This window comes from Myxine glutinosa, chromosome 7 (assembly GCF_964187855.1).
Source record: "Myxine glutinosa chromosome 7, kmMyxGlut1.1, whole genome shotgun sequence".
Lineage (NCBI taxonomy): Eukaryota > Metazoa > Chordata > Myxini > Myxiniformes > Myxinidae > Myxine > Myxine glutinosa.
This window is the reverse complement of record NC_136267.1, coordinates 61,616,148-61,636,716: the sequence shown is the minus strand read 5'-3', so window position 1 is coordinate 61,636,716 and position 20,569 is coordinate 61,616,148. Positions and strand designations below refer to the sequence as shown.

General features: G+C 48.1%; 1 protein-coding gene across 2 annotated transcripts in view; it reads right to left on the bottom strand.

Moving 5' to 3' along the window:
* The window catches only part of ADCY5 (adenylate cyclase 5), a 417,663-nt gene that overhangs the window by 59,390 nt on the left and 337,704 nt on the right, over positions 1-20,569 (bottom strand). The window contains exons 9-13 of one of the 2 annotated variants that reach the window (XM_068122451.2): positions 15,481-15,509; positions 14,176-14,323; positions 8,290-8,387; positions 6,471-6,558; positions 2,152-2,268 (exon numbers count right to left, since the gene is read on the bottom strand). In XM_068122451.2, coding sequence (XP_067978552.1) covers positions 2,152-2,268; positions 6,471-6,558; positions 8,290-8,387; positions 14,176-14,323; positions 15,481-15,509 — 480 coding nt within the window. The remainder of the gene's footprint in view (positions 1-2,151; positions 2,269-6,470; positions 6,559-8,289; positions 8,388-14,175; positions 14,324-15,480; positions 15,510-20,569) is intronic. The other variant, XM_068122452.2, reaches the window with a different exon arrangement.

Sequence of the window (20,569 nt, the reverse complement as noted above, 5' to 3'; positions counted from 1 at the left end):
GCAGCCACTCGCTTTTTTCAGCCGGCAGCTCCGGCCGAACGAGCTCAAATACAGCACGTTTGACCGGGAGCTCCTCGGTCTACACCTGGCCGTCCGCCATTTCCGCCACCTCCTGGAGGGCCGACCTTTCACGGCGTTCGTCGACCACAAGCCGTTGGTTTACGCCATGGCCAAGGTCACGGAGCCGTGGTCGGCCCGCCAACAGCGCCACCTCTCCGCCGTGTCGGAGTTTACCACGGACATCCGGCACGTCGCCGGCAAAAACAACGCCGTGGCCGACTGTCTTTCCCGGGCCAGCGTGAACGCGGTCCACCTGGGCGTGGACTTTGCGCTTATGGCGGCGGACCAAACCACCGACACCACGGTGCAAGCCCTCCGGGCGGCGGACACGGGCCTCCGCCTGGCCGACATCCCCTTCGCGGACACTGTCCTGCTCTGCGACGTCTCCCAAGGCCAGCCTCGCCCCATCGTGCCCGTTACCTGGCAACGCCGCATCTTCACCTCCCTCCACGGCCTTTCCCACCCGGGCCGGAAAGCTTCCCAGAAGCTGGTGTCGGCGCGATTCGTCTGGCACGGCCTTCGTCGGGACGTCCGCGATTGGACCAGCACCTGCATGGCCTGCCAACGGGCCAAGGTCCACCGACACACCCAGGCCCCGCTGGCACCTTTCACCGTGCCCGAACGACGTTTAGACCACGTCAACGTGGATCTGGTGGGCCCCCTCCCCCCGTCACGGGGGTTCACACACCTGCTCACCATGGTGGACAGGACCACCAGGTGGCCGGAGGCCGTTCCCCTCGTCTCCACCACCACCGCCGACGTGGCGCAGGCTTTCATCGCCACCTGGGTCGCCCGCTTCGGCGCACCGGCGGACATCACGTCAGACCGAGGACCACAGTTCACCTCTGAGCTGTGGGGCGCGGTCGCTCGCAACCTGGTGGTCAAGCTCCACCGTACTACGGCCTACCACCCCCAAGCAAATGGGTTGTGCGAGCGATTCCACCGCTCCATGAAGGCCGCGCTCATGGCCGGCCTTAAAGACGGCGGTTGGGCCGACCGGCTGCCGTGGGTCCTTTTGGGCCTCCGCACGGCCCCCAAGGAGGACATCCAGGCATCCACCGCCGAGCTGGTCTATGGCCAGGCGCTACGCGTCCCGGGCGAATTCGTGCCCGACGCTACCAGTCCCTGGTCCGCAGCTCACCAGAGCTCGGACCTCCAGGAGGCCGCCCGACGGTTTGCCCCCGTGCCAACATCCCACCACGGTGACCCCCAGTCCTACGTCCCCCCAGCACTTCGCACAGCGGAGTATGTTTTTGTGCGTCACGACGCACATCGGGGGCCACTTCGGCCGCCGTACGACGGGCCCTTCCGGGTGCTGCGACGGGACGACAAGTCGTTCGTCATCGACATCGGCGGCAGGTCGGACCGGATTGCGGTGGACCGCCTCAAGCCGGCGCACGTGGACGTCGACCACCCACCACGGGTGGCCCTTCCGCCGCGGCGAGGCCGCCCCCCGTCCACGGTGCCCCCCACTCGACCGCCCACCACCACACCGGACCCCCTCCCACGACCCGCCAGGGGTCGCTTCGGCCGGGTCATCAGGACCCCCCTCAAATTGACCCTGCCGGTGCAAGTTGATTCTGGGGGGACGTGTGTAGCGGCTACCGCTGGGTTTTCACAATCGCCTTGCACCTATCAAGGACGCGGAGCGATCACCATGCCGGGCTCGTCCAGGACGCCCGGGCAGGCCTGCGCTCAACTTGCCAGGCCTCGGTCGGGACGCCCGGGCATGCTCGCCCTCAACTTGCCAGGCCGCAGCCAGGACGCTGGGCCACGCCCCCTCTCGCCTTTCCTGGGCAAACGCTCCGGGATAATATGTATATATATTGCTGCCCGATAAACGGGCTTTTCAGAGTGCCTGAGTGTTTGGTTTGATTAAAGCAACTCGGATGAATTCCAGCTTTTTGTCGCGTCCATTCTTCCGATCGACGTGGGAGCCCCAGCTCCTTCAGTCAGAACCTTTAGGTGCACCTTCCTCGTTAAAGGAATCCAAACATCAAGTTGTGCAATATGATGTGTATTACATTATAACAATAGAATTTGGAATGAAAATCTGATTTACAAATATCAGATCAAAGATGCTTCATTTACCATGTTGATGAAGGCAGAAAGAAACACCAACAGGAGAGTTGCTATGCCCACCAAGCTGCTGTTCGTACGAGACTGTACAATGGTAATGGAGAGACGCTGCAGGTATGTTGGGAATGCCTGAAGGAAAACGTCAAACACACACAGATGCTTGTCGTACATATCCAGCGGATTAGAAGAGAACATAAAATCGACACATTTCTATCTATATAATAATAGCGTAAGGACTCGACTTTGTTATCCATTTTACGCCGCACCCAGTGACCCGATGCCCATGGCACTAATGGATTTACGATCTACGAACCGCGCTTTTCGTTTATCACGTACAGCCATACTCGAAAAATCTGAATTAGCCAACGTTGGGGCCCAAAAGCATCCGATTAACTGCCGATACGACGCCATCTTACGACGCCATTGTATTGGCGTCTGCTGGGCGAAGGCGAAGCAAGCCGTCCACTGATTGGACAGGCGAAGGCGAAAGCAAGCCGTCCACTGAGTGGACAATCCAGAGCATGCATTTGTGCCGGTGTCGGCGATCGTTGTTCATATACGCACTCTTCATTCTCATCTTTCTTCCTAACTCTTACTCGGACAAGCAAATCCCCTATGCCATCCATAATGGTACACTCTATCCATACACCACATCCTCCCTTCCGTGGATGTTCCACGGGTTTCGGCTAGTTTACAATAATCATCGAAGTTCTATATCATCGAATCATAAAACTCAGTTCGACATCCTAAAAGTATCACAATGTAGGAGTTGCGGATGACGAGAAGACGAGGGCATTTCTTAGGTGTTCAAAGCTCCCTTATTCCAAAAGACTCCTCACGCGAACGGAACTCATACAGCTTTTATAGCACCAACACCCTCTTCGGAGGGCGTGGCTTCAACAACCGCACGCACGTCACGCACACATCATCAAAAGCCCCACTGGCCCATGCCCGTGGATTATGTCCCAATAAGGTAACCGCTACATGCACCCCCCCAGAATGCACTCGCACGGGCAATGCCAGTCCTTGGGAGGCCTTAACCACCCGGCCGAAACGACTGATGACCCGAGCAAGGGCTGCGAGCGGCCTGGTGGTGGGTGGGCCAAGCGGGGACTTACCCGACGGGGACGGCCCCGCCGTGGGGTTGAGCCAACCGAGGGGGCTGGTCAAGGCCTCGGGGGAGGCTGCTGAGTAGGAGTAGTAGTTGCGCGAGTTGCAGCTTTCTACATGCGAGCTGTAGCTGTAGTTGTAGAGTTTTCGTGAGTTGTAGATGTAGTATGTAGTTGCGCGAAGGTGACGAGCAGCAGTGCTGCCCGGGTCAGTGCGCGCGAAGGTGACGAGCAGCAGTGCTGCTCGGGTCAGTACGCGCGAAGGTGACGAGCAACAGTGCTGCCCACCTCAGTGCACGCGAAGGTTACGAGCAGCAGTGCTCGTTGGAGAAGGCTCACCACTCTGGTCGCAGAGGAGGTGCTTGGCCGTAGTGCGCGCGAAGGCTACGAGCAGCAGCCCACGTTGGAGAAGGCTCACCACTCTGGTCGCAGAGGAGGCGCCTGGCCGTAGTGCGCGCGAAGGCTACGAGCAGCAGCGCATGTTGGAGAAGGCTCACCACTCTGGTCGCAGAGGAGGTGCTTGGCCGTAGTGAGCGCGAAGGCTACAAGCAGCAGCGCACGTTGGAGAAGGCTCACCACTCTGGTCGCAGAGGAGGTGCTTGGCCGTAGTGCGCGCGAAGGCTACGAGCAGCAGTACTCGGCCTGTAGGTGCGAAGGGTACGAGCAGTAGTGCGCGCGAAGGTGACGAGCAGCAGTGCCGCCAACGTCAGTGCGCGTGAAGGAGATGAGCAGCAGTGCCGCCAACGTCTCGTACTTGCGTCCCTTCGGAGGATCCTGTAGAAGGCTCACCACTCTGGTCGCAGAGGAGGAGCCCAGCGCAGTGCGCGCGAAGGTTATGAGCAGCAGTGCGTGCGGAGGTGACGAGCAGCAGTGCCGCCAATGTCGGTGCGCACGAAGGAGACGAGCAGCAGTGCCGCCAACGTCTCGTAACTGCGTCCCTTCAGAGGATCCTGGAGCAGGCTCACCACTCTGGTCACAGAGGAGGAGCCAAGCGCAGTGCGCGTGAACCAAATGGCTGCCCGTCATTCCCAAAACTCCGGCAGTTCGATCGAAACTGTGTTTGCCATGTTCGTTTGAAGCCCCCGAAAACGTTCGGGAGCAGCCGGGGTCACCAATGTCGGTGTCGCCATGCTCGTTGGAAGCCCCCAAAAACGTTCGCAAAACTCCGGCAGTTCGATCGAAACTGCGCTTGCCATGTTCGTTTGCAGCCCCCGAATCAGTTCGGGAGCAGCCGGGGTTACCAGTGTAGGAGTTGCGGATGACGAGAAGACGAGGCCATTTCTTAGGTGTTCAAAGCTCCTTTATTCCAACAGACTCCTCACGCGAACGGAACTCATACAGCTTTTATAGCGCCAACACCCTCTTCGGAGGGCGTGGCTTCAACAACCGCGCGCGCGTCACGCCCACATCATCAAAAGCCCCACTGGCCCGTGCCCGTGGATTATGTCCCAATAAGGTAACTGCGACAACAACAACTTTTTTAACTCGTCAACTTTCTGCCTCCATGTACGAGGGCGTGCTGAAAAGTAATGCATCCTATTCTTTTTCTCCAAAACAGGAAAATATATTCAAATGAAACAAAGGCAGATACTAATATCAATATTTATTCGACCATGTTGCGTATTTATTTATTTATGTATCAACATAATCACCACTGCAGTCCCTGCATTCTGCCAACTTTCAAGTAGTTTTGTGACGCCGTCTCAATAGAACTGTACATCCTCCTCACTTAACCAGTGATTCACAGCAGCCTTGTACATCCTCCTCATTTAACCAGTGATTCACAGCAGCCTTGCATGACATCATCCCTGGAAGAAAATGTTCTACATGAAGGTGTTCCCTAATGTTGGGGACGAGATGACGATCTGACAGAGTCAAGTCGGGGCTGATGACCATTTTTGGGGGTACTTACTCCATAGACTGTCTCTTCCTCTCAGGATTGTAATGGTGTACCCAACTCATCTCCTATCATCTTATCTCCACACAGTCATCCCAACTCTAATCTACAGCGCTTCACAACACTTACTGTACGACGTCGTGCTTCCCTCTGCCATTTTGACAACGTAGCACTGACACCTCGAGTGTCAGAATCACCAAACTTCACATCCATTGAAGGGAATAACAAATGTGTCGACGACGCTTTATTTCAATTTGAATATCTTTACCCGTTTTGGCGAAAAATAATAGGAGGCATTACTTTTCAGCACGTCATCGTATTTCACCAAAACTCCATTGGAGATTTCCCTCCAGACCCAAAAATGTCGTGATAAGCACCAACAAGGTCAGGTGAAAGGTAACAACGCTTTCAGAGTTTGGGACTTTAAACATACGGCTAGTGGCTTAACTGGAGGAATAAGCCTGAAGTTGCTGAGATAGAGCTGGCCGCCCAGCCAAACTGAGCAATAGGGGAAGAAGGGCCTTGGTAAGAGGTGACCAAGAACCCGATGGTCACTCTGGCTGAGCTCCAGAGATCCCAACTCTCTTACCAAGGCCCTTCTCCCCCGATTGCTCAGTTTGACCGGGCAGCCAGCTCTAGGAAGAGTCCCGGTTGTTCCAAACTTCTTCCATTTAAGAATTATGGAGGCCACTGTGCTCTTGGGAACCTTCAATGCAGCAGAAATTTATTGTAGGCTTCCCCAGATCTGTGCCTCGACACAATCCTGTCTCTGAGCTCTGCAGGCAGTTCCTTCGACCTCATGGCTTGGTTTTTGCTCTGATATGCATTGTCAGCTGTGAGACCTTATATAGACAGGTGTGTGCCTTTCCAAATCATGTCCAATCAATTGAATTTACCACAGGTGGACTCCAATCAAGGTGCGGAAACATCTCAAAGATGATGAAGAGAAATGGGAGGTACCTGAGCTAAATTTCAAGTGTCATAGCAAAGGGTATGAATACTTATGTCAATGTGATATTTCAGTTTTTTCTTTTTAATAAATTTGCAAAACTTTCTAAAATCCTGTTTTCTCTTTGTCATTGTGGGGTATTGAGTGTAGATTGATGAGGGAAAAAATGAATTTAAACGATTTCAGCAAAAGGCTGCAACATAACAAAATGTGAAAAAAGTGAAGGGGTCTGAATACTTTCTGAATGCACTGTATTTCTTACGTTTTCTAACGCATTTACTTCATTTAAAGACATTTACCTATTTTCTATCCTATCTGGCCTTTTCTCAGAAGTCCTGAAATGAAACATTTCTATCATTATTGGTGAAGCAGGCACCTTGATGCAGACATAGATGCCGGAGACAAACAGCACAGAAACCAGCACGATGAAGGAGAACACGTAAAACCCGAGCATGAGGGCTGAGCTGCAGAAAGGGAAGACAATGAAAAAAAAATCAGATTGTTGAAAGTATATAGCTGAAATCTGTAAATGCTTTACTCCCCCCACCTCTACTCCACCTTCCCACACCACCCTGCACACAACGGTCTTTCAAACCATCTCACTTAGGATCTCAGCACAAGGTTGATTCTGATGGTTTCCTCCTTCAAATAAGGTGATTTGGTCCGTTACACTTTCAGGAACCGTAAACTGCGAGCTTTTGGGTCCATCAGCCGGTTATCGGATTTTTGGGCGAGTAAGGTGTCAATAAAAGCAATGATCTTTGAAGAGATGCCAACTATGTGTGGTAATTGTGGCATATTTACAGACTGCTGATAAAATATGCATTCATATTAAACCCTGCATGTGACTCGTTACACGTGATCGATGGCTCGGCTGTGTATCGGGTTCCATCTCCTTCGCAACATCTACCACAGTTGAGAAATTGGTGGTCTTGTGCACAGGAGACCATGACAGTCGGCAGGTCGAAACAGTAAATCCGAGCAAGGTAAAGCAGTTTAGCACTTTCTCAGCCCACAGGAAGATCCTTAATTTCTTAATTTCATCCTTAATTTCAACTTCAACTGATTCTGATGTCAAATCAAGCTGGCGTGGATCTAAACAGTTCCAGTACTGTAAACTGGGTTCACTTTGACCCCTAACTTTGGTCCATACAAAGACATATTTCGACTTCTCCTTTGGTCGAAGTAGGCCCGGTTTACGGTAACAACGAAGTGTCCATTTATAATGTGAGAATGATTGGCCTTATGCTGAAGAAATGATCTCCACCTGTTTTATAGCTGATTTAATAACTGCATATGCTTCCATCCTTGCTGAGGGATAATCCACTGCATCACTAGATTAATGCCACTTTGGCTCCAATCCACAAAAATCTCAATTATATTGAGGAATTCTTTGCCTCAAGCAGTGTGCAAGCAATTTGAGGAGCAGGCAATAAGGAACCCGGAGGGAATTATATCAGCCAAGGTGTTTGAATATACAGCACATACCTTCCACCATGATTATTTTTAAAATTTGTTTGTTATTAGTGCATGGCTGGCAAGATGGCCTGGAGGTAGGGCAAAATCTCCTCTGAGTGGTCCAGCCTGGGTTCGACTCAGACCCAACTAAAAACTCTCATCCTGGTGTTTCATCAGTGTGCGTGCCGTCCCTCGGATGGAAGTTAGACCAGGTGTTCTGTCTGCCGGCATTAGTTGGAGGACATTAAAGATCCCCGAAGAGTAGGAGAGCTTTTAACCGGCACCCTGAACAAATTAGAACTTCCTGCCCTAACAGGAGAGGCAATGGCAATCCACCCAGTATAACCCTTGCCAATAAATGGCTTCAGCAGCACCGACGTGCTGTAAAGAGTACGGCACATCAGAATTACAATAATTGTTAGCACACATGTAACTTAAACTAGCACTGAACCGCTTCTGCTCTTCAATATGGTGGTCATTTAGCCAAGAAGAGAAGAAATATGGCACTTTTTGAAAAGGGTCCAACTAGAGCTGAGGCTAAGCATCAGTACGAGCACAACTCTTTCTGACAAAGAGCAAGGATCTAATGTCTTTACTCAACACAGCAAGACACAACAAACATCCATCAGTAAGACGTTAATAAAACTACCCAAACATCCCGATAAATAATTACAGCTCCAGAGAAAATTAACGAAAATGGCATCTTTCTGCCCCCTTGGCTAGAGTAGACGACCCACTATGGCATTGCAGCGAACTGGATGAAACAGATGAAGAGGAAGACGATGAAGGCACAGCCAACGTATGAGCCAAAACGATCATCCAACTCCTGGGAATACTGCAGAGAAAGGGCAGACAAAGATAAGATCAGAACAATGGATTCGGAATGGGAAAAACAGAGGCGGTTTGAAGGCTTAATAAGGTCAATGTGTGTTCCACTTTCCCTTAAATCTCATTCTTCCCTCCAGCTCTTCAATACAGCTGTTCACCACCATCTCAGATCATCCCCAATCCAAAACCATAAACTTTTCTACCCTCGTTAACGTCACTCCCTGCACTCCCAAGTCCTCCTTCCAAATTACCAGTTTTTTTCCTTCCTGAGGGTTTCCTTCGGTACCCATCCTGTCCACACCATGCGTCCTTTCCTGCTCCCACCCAAGTTCTCCCCACACCCATTGTTTGTCCAAGTCCCCCTCTGTCTTGTCCTTCAACTCCGCTGTTGGTGTTTCCTCCCTCTCTCTACTGTTCCTTTTGTCCTGTTGCATCCTGATCCATTCAGTGTACGAGCTTTGACTCTGTATACAAAAAAGGAGTGTCTGACAGTTGGGACAAGGTCAGGTTTTAGCGAACTGTGTGATGATGTCTGTCAGGCACTGTCGTCAAACTCAGATCGGTGGTGTTTGGAAAAGACCTACCATTCAGTGCCTCACACAGCGTTCGACGTGCAATTTAGGCCTTGAACTCTGACACGGGTTTTGACAGCACTCGTGGAGTAGCTGCCAAAGCTCGCGCCATGACGACCGGGCACCTGTTCATGAATGTCAAAATTGTCATGCTGTGCTGAGTGCTCTCGTCCAACTGTTTCATCTTCATTTACAATTATGAGTCACTGAAGAAGACAGGAGATGCTAAACATAGCAAGTGGCAAAGCGTCCACGTCACGCAACTGCACTGCAGCTCACATCTCGGTCAAAATGTTACGAAACTCATAATCTATATATTTACTTGAGAATTATTTTCACGAACAAGGATGACTCTTGTAACTCCACCAATAACTTATGTTAGCTTCCTTTTTTGTTGTTATAAACAGCATTCCCAATGGATCCTTATGGTCTTTCAATAGTAGTTTAAGCAAAGATAATGGTGGCCTAGATAATTAATGAGGGCCCTTCACTCCCTCACCGCAGGCAGGTTGGTGGACTTTCTGCCTTCTACCGACTCCTCTCCGGCCTTGCTCCCCCAACTCTGTCTGTGCTCTGTCCCCCAAATATTCCTACAGGTCGCACAAGATCTGCCAGCAACCCTCTTATGATGAAACTGCCAAAATCAAGACTCTCTGCTCACCTTCACTCTTTCATTCCTCTTTTCTCCCGCCTCTGGAACAAACTCCCTCACTCTCTTCAATCCCACTCCTCCCTCCATGTCTTTAAAACAGCTGTTCACCACCATCTGTTATCTTCCCCCATCCAAAATCTTGATCTTTTCTACCCCCGTTAATTCACCACAGATCCACTTTTTTGAAATTCCTACTTCTTTCCTGGAAGTTCCAGCTGTGTCCATGTGGTTTATACCTTTCCCACCCCCCCTCCCCCCACCCCATGCCTACTCCCCCAAGCCCTCTCCCTTCCACAGATCAGATCTTCCGATGTCCCTGTTCTCTTCTGTTGTGCTTGTGTGCTTCCCTCTCTCTCCCCATCTTGTCTCCCTCTCCCTTTGTTAAATGTTTTATGTGTCGGTTTGTCTTTTTGTGATTAATGTTAGGTCTTACACGAGGCTCCATCTTGTACACACACAAAAAAAATGAAGTTTGTAGTGCAGATATGAAGAATCTTCATTCTAACCTACCGTAAAATGGGGGTGAATAGGGACAGCAAGGTGAATAGGGACACAAACTGAAAAAAAGTTCGGAAACTTTTTTCGCTGAAAATTGATAACCATACTGATTTGTTGATATTTGGGTTGAAAGTGTTCTCTTGTTTAAAAAAAAAAAAAAGCAACTTGTAGTCCCTATTAACCCCATATATGGGTTAAATAGGAATAAACTCAAACGGCTACACAGCTGACTCCGCACGTGAAAAAGCTGAATGCCTCAACTCTGTGTTTGCCTCCAAATCTTGTGTCCCAAACCCATCCCTCTCTGTACCCACCGTACCCAGTCGTACCCAGCTGCTCCTGGACTCCGTGTCCTTTCCTCCTGACAAGGTGGAAAAGTTTCTGTCAACCCTCGACTCTGATTCTGCATCTGGACCTGACGGCATCAGCCCACGGGTCCTAAAATCCTGTTCTTCCGCTCTTTCACTCCCTCTCTCTGTTCTCTTCACCCTCTCTTTTGCTCAAGGTCAACTTCCATCTGCTTGGAAATCAGCCAACATCACCGCTTTGCACAAAAAAGGTGCAAAAATAGATCCTAGCAACTACAGACCAATCAGCCTTCTCCCAATTATCAGCAAAGTCATGGCTTCCATCATTGCTTCGGATATGAAATCTTTCCTCTTCTCCAATGGCTTGATCTCTGATCATCAATTTGGTTTCAGACCAGGTCACTCTACTCTGGACATGCTGCTTCTGCTGTCTCAACAATGGATGGAGGTCCTCAATGCCAAACAGGAAATTAGAGCTGTCTCCCTCGACATATCACGTGCCTTCGATACGGTCTGGCACAGCGCTCTGCTCACCAAACTCTCCTCCTTTGGTATCCATGGAAATCTCCACACATGGCTGGCGGACTTCCTCTCTCGTCGTAGTCAACGTGTGGCCCTGAATGGATTTCTCTCATCTCCTCTTCCTGTTCAGGCTGGAGTTCCCCAAGGCAGTGTTCTGGGCCCTGTGCTTTTTCTGGTCTTCATCAATCATCTCTCTGACTCTCTTGAAAATCCTCTCTATCTCTTTGCTGATGACTCCACTCTCTGCCGCTCCATTCCTCATCCCTCAGATCGGCAGTCTGCAGCCTCCTCACTCTCTGCAGACCTGGACAAAATCACAGACTGGGCAAACAAGTGGAACATGTCTTTCAATCCTGACAAATCTCACACTCTTACGATGTCTCTCCGAAAAGACCGACTGGACAACCCTCCCATCTACTTTCTGAATAATCCTCTCCAAGAAGTTCTGTCACTCAAGCTTTTGGGTCTCACTATCTGCCATGATCTTTCCTGGGAAAACACATTTCCAAGCTGGCCTCCAAAGCCAGTCGCCGACTGGGCATCCTCCGTCGTGCGAAGTCCTTCCTTGACACACCTGAGCTCCTGACCACATACAAGGCTTTCATCCGCAGCTCAATGGAATACTGCTCTCCCCTCTGGGCTGGTGGTCCTGCCTCACACCTAGCTCGTCTTCACGCTGTTGAAACCAAAGCGTTCAGAATCATTGGAATCTCCTGTGATGAAGTTAACTCCGAGGGCCTTTCAATCACTCACCGCAGGCAGGTTGGTGGTCTTTCTGTCTTCTACCGACTCCTCTCTGGCCTTGCTCCCCCAGCTCTCTCTGTGCTCTGTCCCCCCAATATTCCTTCAGGTCGCACAAGATCTGCCTGCAACCCTCTTATGGTTAAACTGCCAAAATCTAGGCTCTCTGCTCACCTTCACTCTTTCATTCCCCTTTTCTCCCGCCTCTGGAACAAACTCCCTCACTCTCTTCAATCCCACTCCTCCCTCTAGGTCTTTAAAACGGCTGTTCACCACCATCTCTTATCTTCCCCAATCCAAAACCTTGATCTTTTCTACCCCCGCTAATTTCACCCCAAATCCACTTTTTTGAGGTGACTTTTGTCTTCTTTCCTGGAAGTCCTTGGTGTCCTTGCGTTTTATACCTATCCTGCCTCCCCCCAGGCCCTCTCCCTCCCACACATCTCCCGATGTCCCTGCTCTCAAATGTTGTGTTTGTGTGCTTCCTCCCCTTCTCTCCCCATCTTGTCGACCGCTCCCCTTTTTATATACTTCGTTTGCTTGTTTGTTTGATTTGTTTGTTTGTCAAATGTTAGCTCTTTCACGAGCCTCGACTCTGTATTCAAAAAAAATAAAAATAGGATTTTTATAGCTGTCCCTATTCACCCCGTTTTACGGGTGAATAGGGACAGTCACTAATACAAAAAAATAATAATCAAGAAACAATCCTGAGTTTCCAACTTATTGCTAAATTGATAGCTCAGATGGATGCACATAGTATGCACCCATAATATAAACCACGGTGCCAATGAAAAAAAATATGGGATAAAAAGTTTCTCCAAACTGTCCCTATTTCTTGATTATTTTTTTTTTGACAGAGTGGTTATCGTTGCGACAGATTAACCTGCGTGTCAGGTTTTGCGGTCGATTCCGGAGAGAATCATCGTCGGGCCGTTACGTCTCGAGAACGGGCCGTCGGCCATTTTGACTCACGCGCTTTGAGCGTCGAGCAAGGTTTCTTTGCTTCGCTTCAGCCTTTGTGCGTCGCGCAAGGTTTCTTTGCTTCGATTCAGCCGTTTTCACCACATTCAGACGTATCTGGTGTGTGTGTGTGCAACGCGGATTTTGAAGGTAAATCTGAGGTTTGCCGACTGCGAGCTGTGGAATGTCCATACCCGAGGGTGTGATTTCCCAGTCGCCTGGAGGGCGCCTTTGTGCAGCTTTGGCCGTGTGACTGTAACTGTCATCCGAACGGGCTTCTGGTCTCGATTGCACATTGATCTGATGATCGCTGGAGCGAATCCACTTTGGCTTGAAGCCGGGAATTAGAGACATTGGGAATCTTCTTCTTTCCACTCAATTGGAGCACAGTGAGTTATTTATTACGAACTGATGGTACCATCATAGGACATATATTGATTGTACTTTTGATTACTATTATTGTTGTACTGTTATTCTTGTGTGATCTTAATACAATATTTGTTTGTGAGTAACAATTGGTGTGGCTTCCCCATTGATCTTTGACATACAGAATAACACATTTTTCTGCCGCGACTCCTCTCGGGGTTCGGAGGTACACCGTGACCAGGGGGTCGGGGAGGAGCACGTAACACTTGCTTGCATGCTCAATCAATTTGGTGAGTGCTCTACAATATTCTTGGTAACTAAACACACCCCCGATGTTCTTGAGGCCCGAGCCCAGATCTACTGTAATCTATATATCCCAGAGAGGATAATAACATGCCCCTTCCTGCCGCTCCCGTATGGTGGGCGTATTATAGTATGTAAAATGCACTTTTTTGGTGTCTTTTAATATTTGTATTATGATGTGCAATATCACAGCTTGTTACCCTCACCTGAGGAGAGGGTATTGCATTTGAGTCCGTTTGTCTGTCTGTCTTTCTTGTCTGTTTGTCCGCACAGAATAAATATGATTTTCTCTGCAACCGTTGGTCCGATTGACAGGAAATTTTCACCAGAGGTGCAACTCTACCTGTAGAATTTTAAAAATAATTATGACATCATAGGTCACATGGTATGGGCGCCATCTTGGAAAAACCGAAATAAAATTGCACCTCGATATCTCTGAAAGCGCTGAACAGAAAGAATTGAGACATGGATCATTGTAAAAAACTCTCCATGGGGAATAAAATATGTTAATGATGATGTCATTGGTGCCTCCATTATGACGTCATAATTCGACAAGTACAAAACTTCATCCGATCAAGATGAAATTTCTTAAGCATAATCTAGGGATAAATTGGTGGAGAGAAAAAAGAATGATAACGTCATGGGTCACGTGGTTTGGCCGCCATATTTGTTTTAACACAAAAGCCTTAAAACTCACTGAAAACACATCCTGGCGAGGGTCTACAATCTCCGTTTGCTCTTTCTTGTTGGTTTAGTAATCTCTCTTCCATCTCAGGTGTACACATTATCACTATTGTGCTATCAATAACTCAACATCTTCCCCAAAAGTTTGTACTTTCTCAATTCGACTTCTGCTTTTGCATCTTGCCTCACCTTCTCCTCAAGCTCAGCCTTGCGAAATGTTAGCAACATTTTGCGCACATGCTCCGATCGTAGACGGTCGATGCTCCGGGCATCGATAGCTCGACCGAGGAACTCGTTCACCTCATCGTCAGGACTTATCGTCTCTGGGAGGATGCTTCTACCAGGAAGTGGCCGCGAGGTAGGGACGAGGGTTGCACGATGATGGGATAATGAAGGGATTGTGTGGGAAGGAAAAAGAAGGAACAAAATAAGATGAGTAGGAGGAAGTAAACAGAAGAGTATGTGTCGTCAAGAGAGGTTCTGATCCATCACAACAAATCTGGGATGTTAACACTGAAGTAAAAATCCCCAGCACGCCCGACCAACTTCATCAGTTCGATAATAATCCATCAGAGGCCTTCAATGTATGCTTACTTTTTTAATATATGCACACAAAATACACAACCATACAAAATGTCTACCAACATCACAATCCTAATCCTCCCTGCCAGCTGGAAGCACAGACATCAAGGTTTTCTCTCGAGAAGCAGTGTGTAAGCTGCGACACTCAGAAGAGTGTGATGGACTAGAATGGCACTCAGTGGAGCGCATACCTCCGCCAGGCTAAACAGTTTACGTTTTGTATCCCACTGATAGGTCGGATCTGGATCCAGACCTGAACTAAAATCTATTTGGTTTGTTCTTGTCACCTAGCCAACTCGTCCACCAAGTTTTGTCATTACTCATCCACAACTTTTTGAAATATCATGCTATATGTTGTTTTTGGTCCCATCTCTTAACGGTGAAGAATCACTTGAAAAAACAAATCTTCTATCCGGATCCGGATCTTCAACAAAATCAAAGCAATTCTTCCTTGTCACACCCCCAACCTCTCCATCAGGTTTCATCCGAATCCGTTGATAAGTTTTTGAGATATAATTCTTTAAATAGATTTTGGCTACATCTCTCAATGGTGAAGAGTCATTTAAAAATTCTCGTCGCCAGATCCGGATCTTCACCAAGATTTAATCAATTCGGCCTTATCACACAGAACCTGTACACCAAATTTCGGTTGAATCCGTCTACAACTTCTTGAGATATCCTGCTGAAAGACAAACAGACAGACAAACAGACAGGGGTGAAAACATAACCTTCGCCCACCTTCGGTACCTATAAAAAGTACCATGAAAAAGACACCAGTACTACATGTACAGTACTTTTCAAGACTAAAAGCTAAAAATCCTTGAAACAAAATAACGTCAAACTTCAAATATGCAGGTATGCATGCATGTATATATATATATTATAAACAGATTGTATAAAGGTTCTACTCACTTATTGTTTCCCATGTTGTCCAGATATCCCTGAAACAATAAAGGAAAACGTATTTACATCACAATGAGCCTTTTTAGAGCAAAGCACAACAAACATGGAATGCAACACTTGTCAGTCTTGTCAAAACCACATGATCCGTAAAGAACGAACAGCTTGTCTGCCACCCAGACCATCATTCCCGCCAATGCAAACCAAAACAAGGGTGTGTGTTGCAATTGGCGGTGATAAAAAATCAACGAATCAACTACATTATATATATGGTGACCCAGGAACCCTGGGCACATTTTGAAGAATGATACCTGCAACAAACGACTAAGATTATTATTGTTCTTTAGTGCAAAACAAAACATGATTTTGTTTTTCCCCAAAATGTTATTTTTCATGTTATTCCCCAAAACATGAAAACAAAACAAAACAAAACAAACAAAACAAAACAAACACCCCGAACACCCAAAACACCCCGCCCGAAGACCCAAAACACCCAGAAGACCTAAAACACCCCGAAGACCCAAAACACCCCAAAGACCCAAAACACCCCGAAGACCCAAAACACCCCGAAGACCCAAAACACCCCAAAGACCCAAAACACCCCGAAGACCCAAAACACCCTGAAGACCCAAAACACCCTGAAGACCCAAAACACCCAGAAGACCTAAAACACCCCGAAGACCCAAAACACCCCAAAGACCCAAAACACCCCGAAGACCCAAAAATACCCAAAGACCCTTAAAGACCAAGAAGACCCAAAAGACCCTTAAGAGCCAAAAGCCCCTGAAGACCCCGAAGACCCTTAAGACCCAAAAGCCTCTTAAGACACCAAAGACCCAAAAGACCCTGAAGACCCAAAACACCACAAAGACCCAAAATACCCTTAAAGGCCCAGAGGATCCAAAAGACCCTGAAGACCCAAATGGCCCTGAAGACCAAAAACACCATGAAGACCCAAAAGACACCGAAATGGTCAAAGATATACCTACCCCTCTCAAACGACGTGTGGTGAGGCGCGCGCAGCGCGCCGAGTCACGCTAGTTAAATTAATCAACTCTTCGAAAGATCATGCACTGTCACTACAATTGGCCTTTTTCACCATATGTGACTGGCTCTGGCAAAAGCAGACACTTGGGAGCATTCATATAAAAACTCTTTCTATCCATATAAAAATGTGTTGAGAAAGAATCAGATGATATCAAATTCAGGACGTGTTGAGAAAAGCACGGGGAATCAGGTGATATCAAAATCTCAATTTGTTTTTTGCCCCAAGTGTCTGCTTTCGCCAGAGCCAGTCACATATGTTACTTTCACATCCCAGATTGTAAACTTTGCACCCTTTTTTAAACGAATATCCAATCAGTCTCTTGCACCTGTTTTCATGATCTACCTGTGTTAACGTATGCGTCTGTTCAGGATGTGTTGAGCATTGGTATAAAATCCTGAAGTTGTCCTTCAGATGCAATAAAACATCAGGATGAAAATGCACAAATTCATCCGAACAGAATGGTTAAGATCACAAATAAAGTGACAAATTCCTCATTGTAATTACGATGAGGAGAATATGAACTAGACAGGAAGCCGAGCCACAGGAGGCAACCAACCAACCAACCAACCTTCACTCATAACCTCAAACAGCAAGTTTGGCTGAATTGCTGGCACACAATGGAGCGCTCTTTTAATATATTTATTTATTATTATTATTTGTTTTAGAAAAGATATTCTTCGAAAGGATATCATCATTGATGACCTAAATTCAGACGGGACTGCCAGTTTTATGTCCCCATCGAAAAAATGGTGTGGTCAGAAATGCAACGCTCCTGCTGGCTTTTTGTATGCAAGGCGGAGGCTTGTGCAAAAGGAAGACAAAAGGGGATAGAAGGTTATCATGCTGACAGCAGGTTGGCGGGGGGGGGGGGGGGGTGAGGGGGGGGGGGTAGACATAAAACAAGCAGTTGGATGAACTAAAGGCAAACAAGGGAGGTGGAAATCTGCAGGCAAAGGCAGTGGGTACGGAGAGAGTTCATGATGGTAGAAAAAACAACCGACAGAGAATCAACAATCAATCTGTATTTCATATACTAGGGCATGCCCGTACTATATATATATCTAAAATTATATCCCCCCCCCCCTCTATTTACATGAAATGGTTTGGTCCAAAGCGAACGGCTTGCGAGTACGGTGACAATCCCCCCCCCCTCTATTTACATGAAATGGTTTGGTCCAAAGCGAACGGCTTGCGAGTACGGTGACAATCCCCCCCCTCTATTTACATGAAATGGTTTGGTCCAAAGCGAACGGCTTGCGAGTACGGTGACAATCCCCCCCCTCTATTTACATGAAATGGTTTGGTCCAAAGCGAACGGCTTGCGGAGTTTGGTAAAGAAATCGCCATAGCTCGGTAACTACTTGTCCGATTAATATGAAACCTTGAAAAGGCACATCCTCAGGTCCCCAGCAATATACCTGGCAAGTTTCAAGTATATCGGACCCGTGGTTGTCGAGAAACAGCGGTCACAGACAAACATACAAACATACAAACATACAAACATACACACAGAGATTAGTGGAATTATAGATAGATATATTGTTGTAGTTTTGGGAATAAAGGTAACCCCCCCCCCCCCCTTTTTAGTTAGTTGCACCACATGTAGCCTCGCTTAAGGTGGGTTTTCACGGGACACGCGAACGGTTCGCGAAGGATGCGAATGTCGAAAAAATGGCAAAGTCCAACATTCGTATTTTAGGCTCCAAAAGTTCGCCAAACATGCGCGGGGGTTCGGAAGCGTCGTCAATTGTTCGCATCCTGTTTCAAACATTTTTGAAATACCCGCCGAACAAAAAACGACTCCTGCGAACAATTGACGACGCTTCCGAACCCCCGCGCATGTTTGGCGAACTTTTGGAGCCTAAAATACGAATGTTGGACTTTGCCATTTTTTCGACATTCGCATCCTTCGCGAACCGTTCGCGTGTCCCGTGAAAACCCACCTTTAGTTTAGTTATTTCCTATTAAATGTAAGCATAGTCCTTTCCTGTGTTAGTATGCGTTGGAGCAGGCGAGTAAGTGTAGGCTTCGGTGCTCCTTGGGCTGGAATACCATGTGCTCCTTGGGCTGGAATACCATGTGCTAGGGCCTGGTACTAGTCTGGGAGGCCCGAGGGAGGAGCTGCAGGGGAGTGGCCAGTAAGCGGCAGGCAGCCAATGGAAGCTCAAGGGGATTGGCTAACAACGACCGTCAGGGGAGGGGCTTGGAACATTCGGGTAAGACTCTGGGGAGGGGCTATATAAAAACCGGCCCTGGGCCCCCAGAGAGAGAGAGGAAGAGAGAGAGGAAGAGGAAGAGGAAGAGAGAGAGGAAGAGGAAGTGCGAGGTGAGAGACTGCCCGAGACTGCCCCCAAACCAGCTCTCTGTGATCGAGGCTCTGTGTGCACGAACTCTCCCTGCCCTGCGCTCTGCTGTCGGTTAATCGAGCTTGCGAGGACGGTCTCTCCTGGGGCCACCTACGCCAATGACCTTCCTACCTGGGCTCCCTGCACGTGCTGCGAACATCCCAATTGACACGCCCAGTGAGCTGACCGGGGCGAACGGCGCCAACGACCGTGCTTGGAGTGCGTACTTTTCCTTCCTCCTTTTCCCCACGTGAGTAGGCCCTTGTCCGGGGATTAAGATAAGACTGATTAAGTATCTGCTCTGTGTCTCTTTACCCTGATCATTGTAAATTGTATAATAAACCTGTGTTCTTCCTTCCATTTGGCCATCCACGTCATGTCGTACCATTGGCTTCGCATTGCACGAATAAAACCGCTCAATCGGGTTCAATAAGAATTAACGGCACGAGTCACGTGTTACGCAAACCGCTCGGGCGTATCCGACTAGCGTGACCCGTGTGAGGTCCAGCACCCGTCTTTGTGGCAGCGTGTGCACCGAATGTACGTGGGGATTCGACGCGTTACACTTCCGCACGCTCGCCACGGGGGTGGCGGCTGGAATTGCTCCGCAATCCACCCCACAAGTGTAAAGTGGGTCACGGCCTCGTGGACACGAAGGCCCAAGGGGGAAAAGGGTTTAACCCCCCTCTGTACGTCGAAGGGCTCGAGATCCGCAACAATATATATACTACTGTGTTCAAAAAGTATCCGACCTTTATTTTTCGTGCGTAAAAAAAAAGAAGCTAGGGAGGCGTTGATTGGTGCACGTATGTAGGCGATCCTAATGCGCACGTGTGAATTTTTTCCCACCTGCAGAAGCTGTCATTCGACGGCAGACCGCCGATGAGTGAGGACATGTAAGTGAGCGCCGTCAGATTTTCGTTTTTGACAAAATGACGGAAAAACTTGAACAACGCTACTGCATCAAATTTTGTGTAAAGCTTGGCGATTCCCAAGTGGAAACGATCCGCAAGAGTCAACACCGTTCATTCCATTATGAAGGAGGATTTGGGCTTCAGGAGAATCTCAGCGAAGTTCGTACCAAAGCTGCTAAAGATTGAGCAGAAGCAACTCCGTTTGGAGATCGCACAGGACATGCTGGAGACTGTGAACAGCGATCCCAGCTTCCTCAACACAGTGATCACTGGCGATGAGTCCTGGGTTTATGGGTACGACCCAGAAACCAATTTGCAGTTTTGATGCAAGTTTGATGAAACACAAAATTTGATGCAGTAGCGTTGTTCAAGTTTTTCCGTCATTTTGTCAAAACGAAAATCCGACGGCGCTCACTTACATGTCCTCACTCATCGGCGGTCTGCCGTCGAATGACAGCTTCTGCAGGTGGGAGAAAATTCACGCGTGCGCACTAGGATCGCCTACATACGTGCACCAATCAACGCCTCCCTAGCTTCTTTTTTTTTACGCACGAAAAATAAAGGTCGGATACTTTTTGAACACACTACGTATATATATATATATATATATATATATTATATATATATATATATATATATATATAATATATTATATATTATATATATATATATATATATATATATATACACAATATATATATATATATATATATTATATATATATATATATATATATGCATATATATATACAGACTTGGCATTTAATATGGAATTTTTTTTTTGTGGGGGTGAAC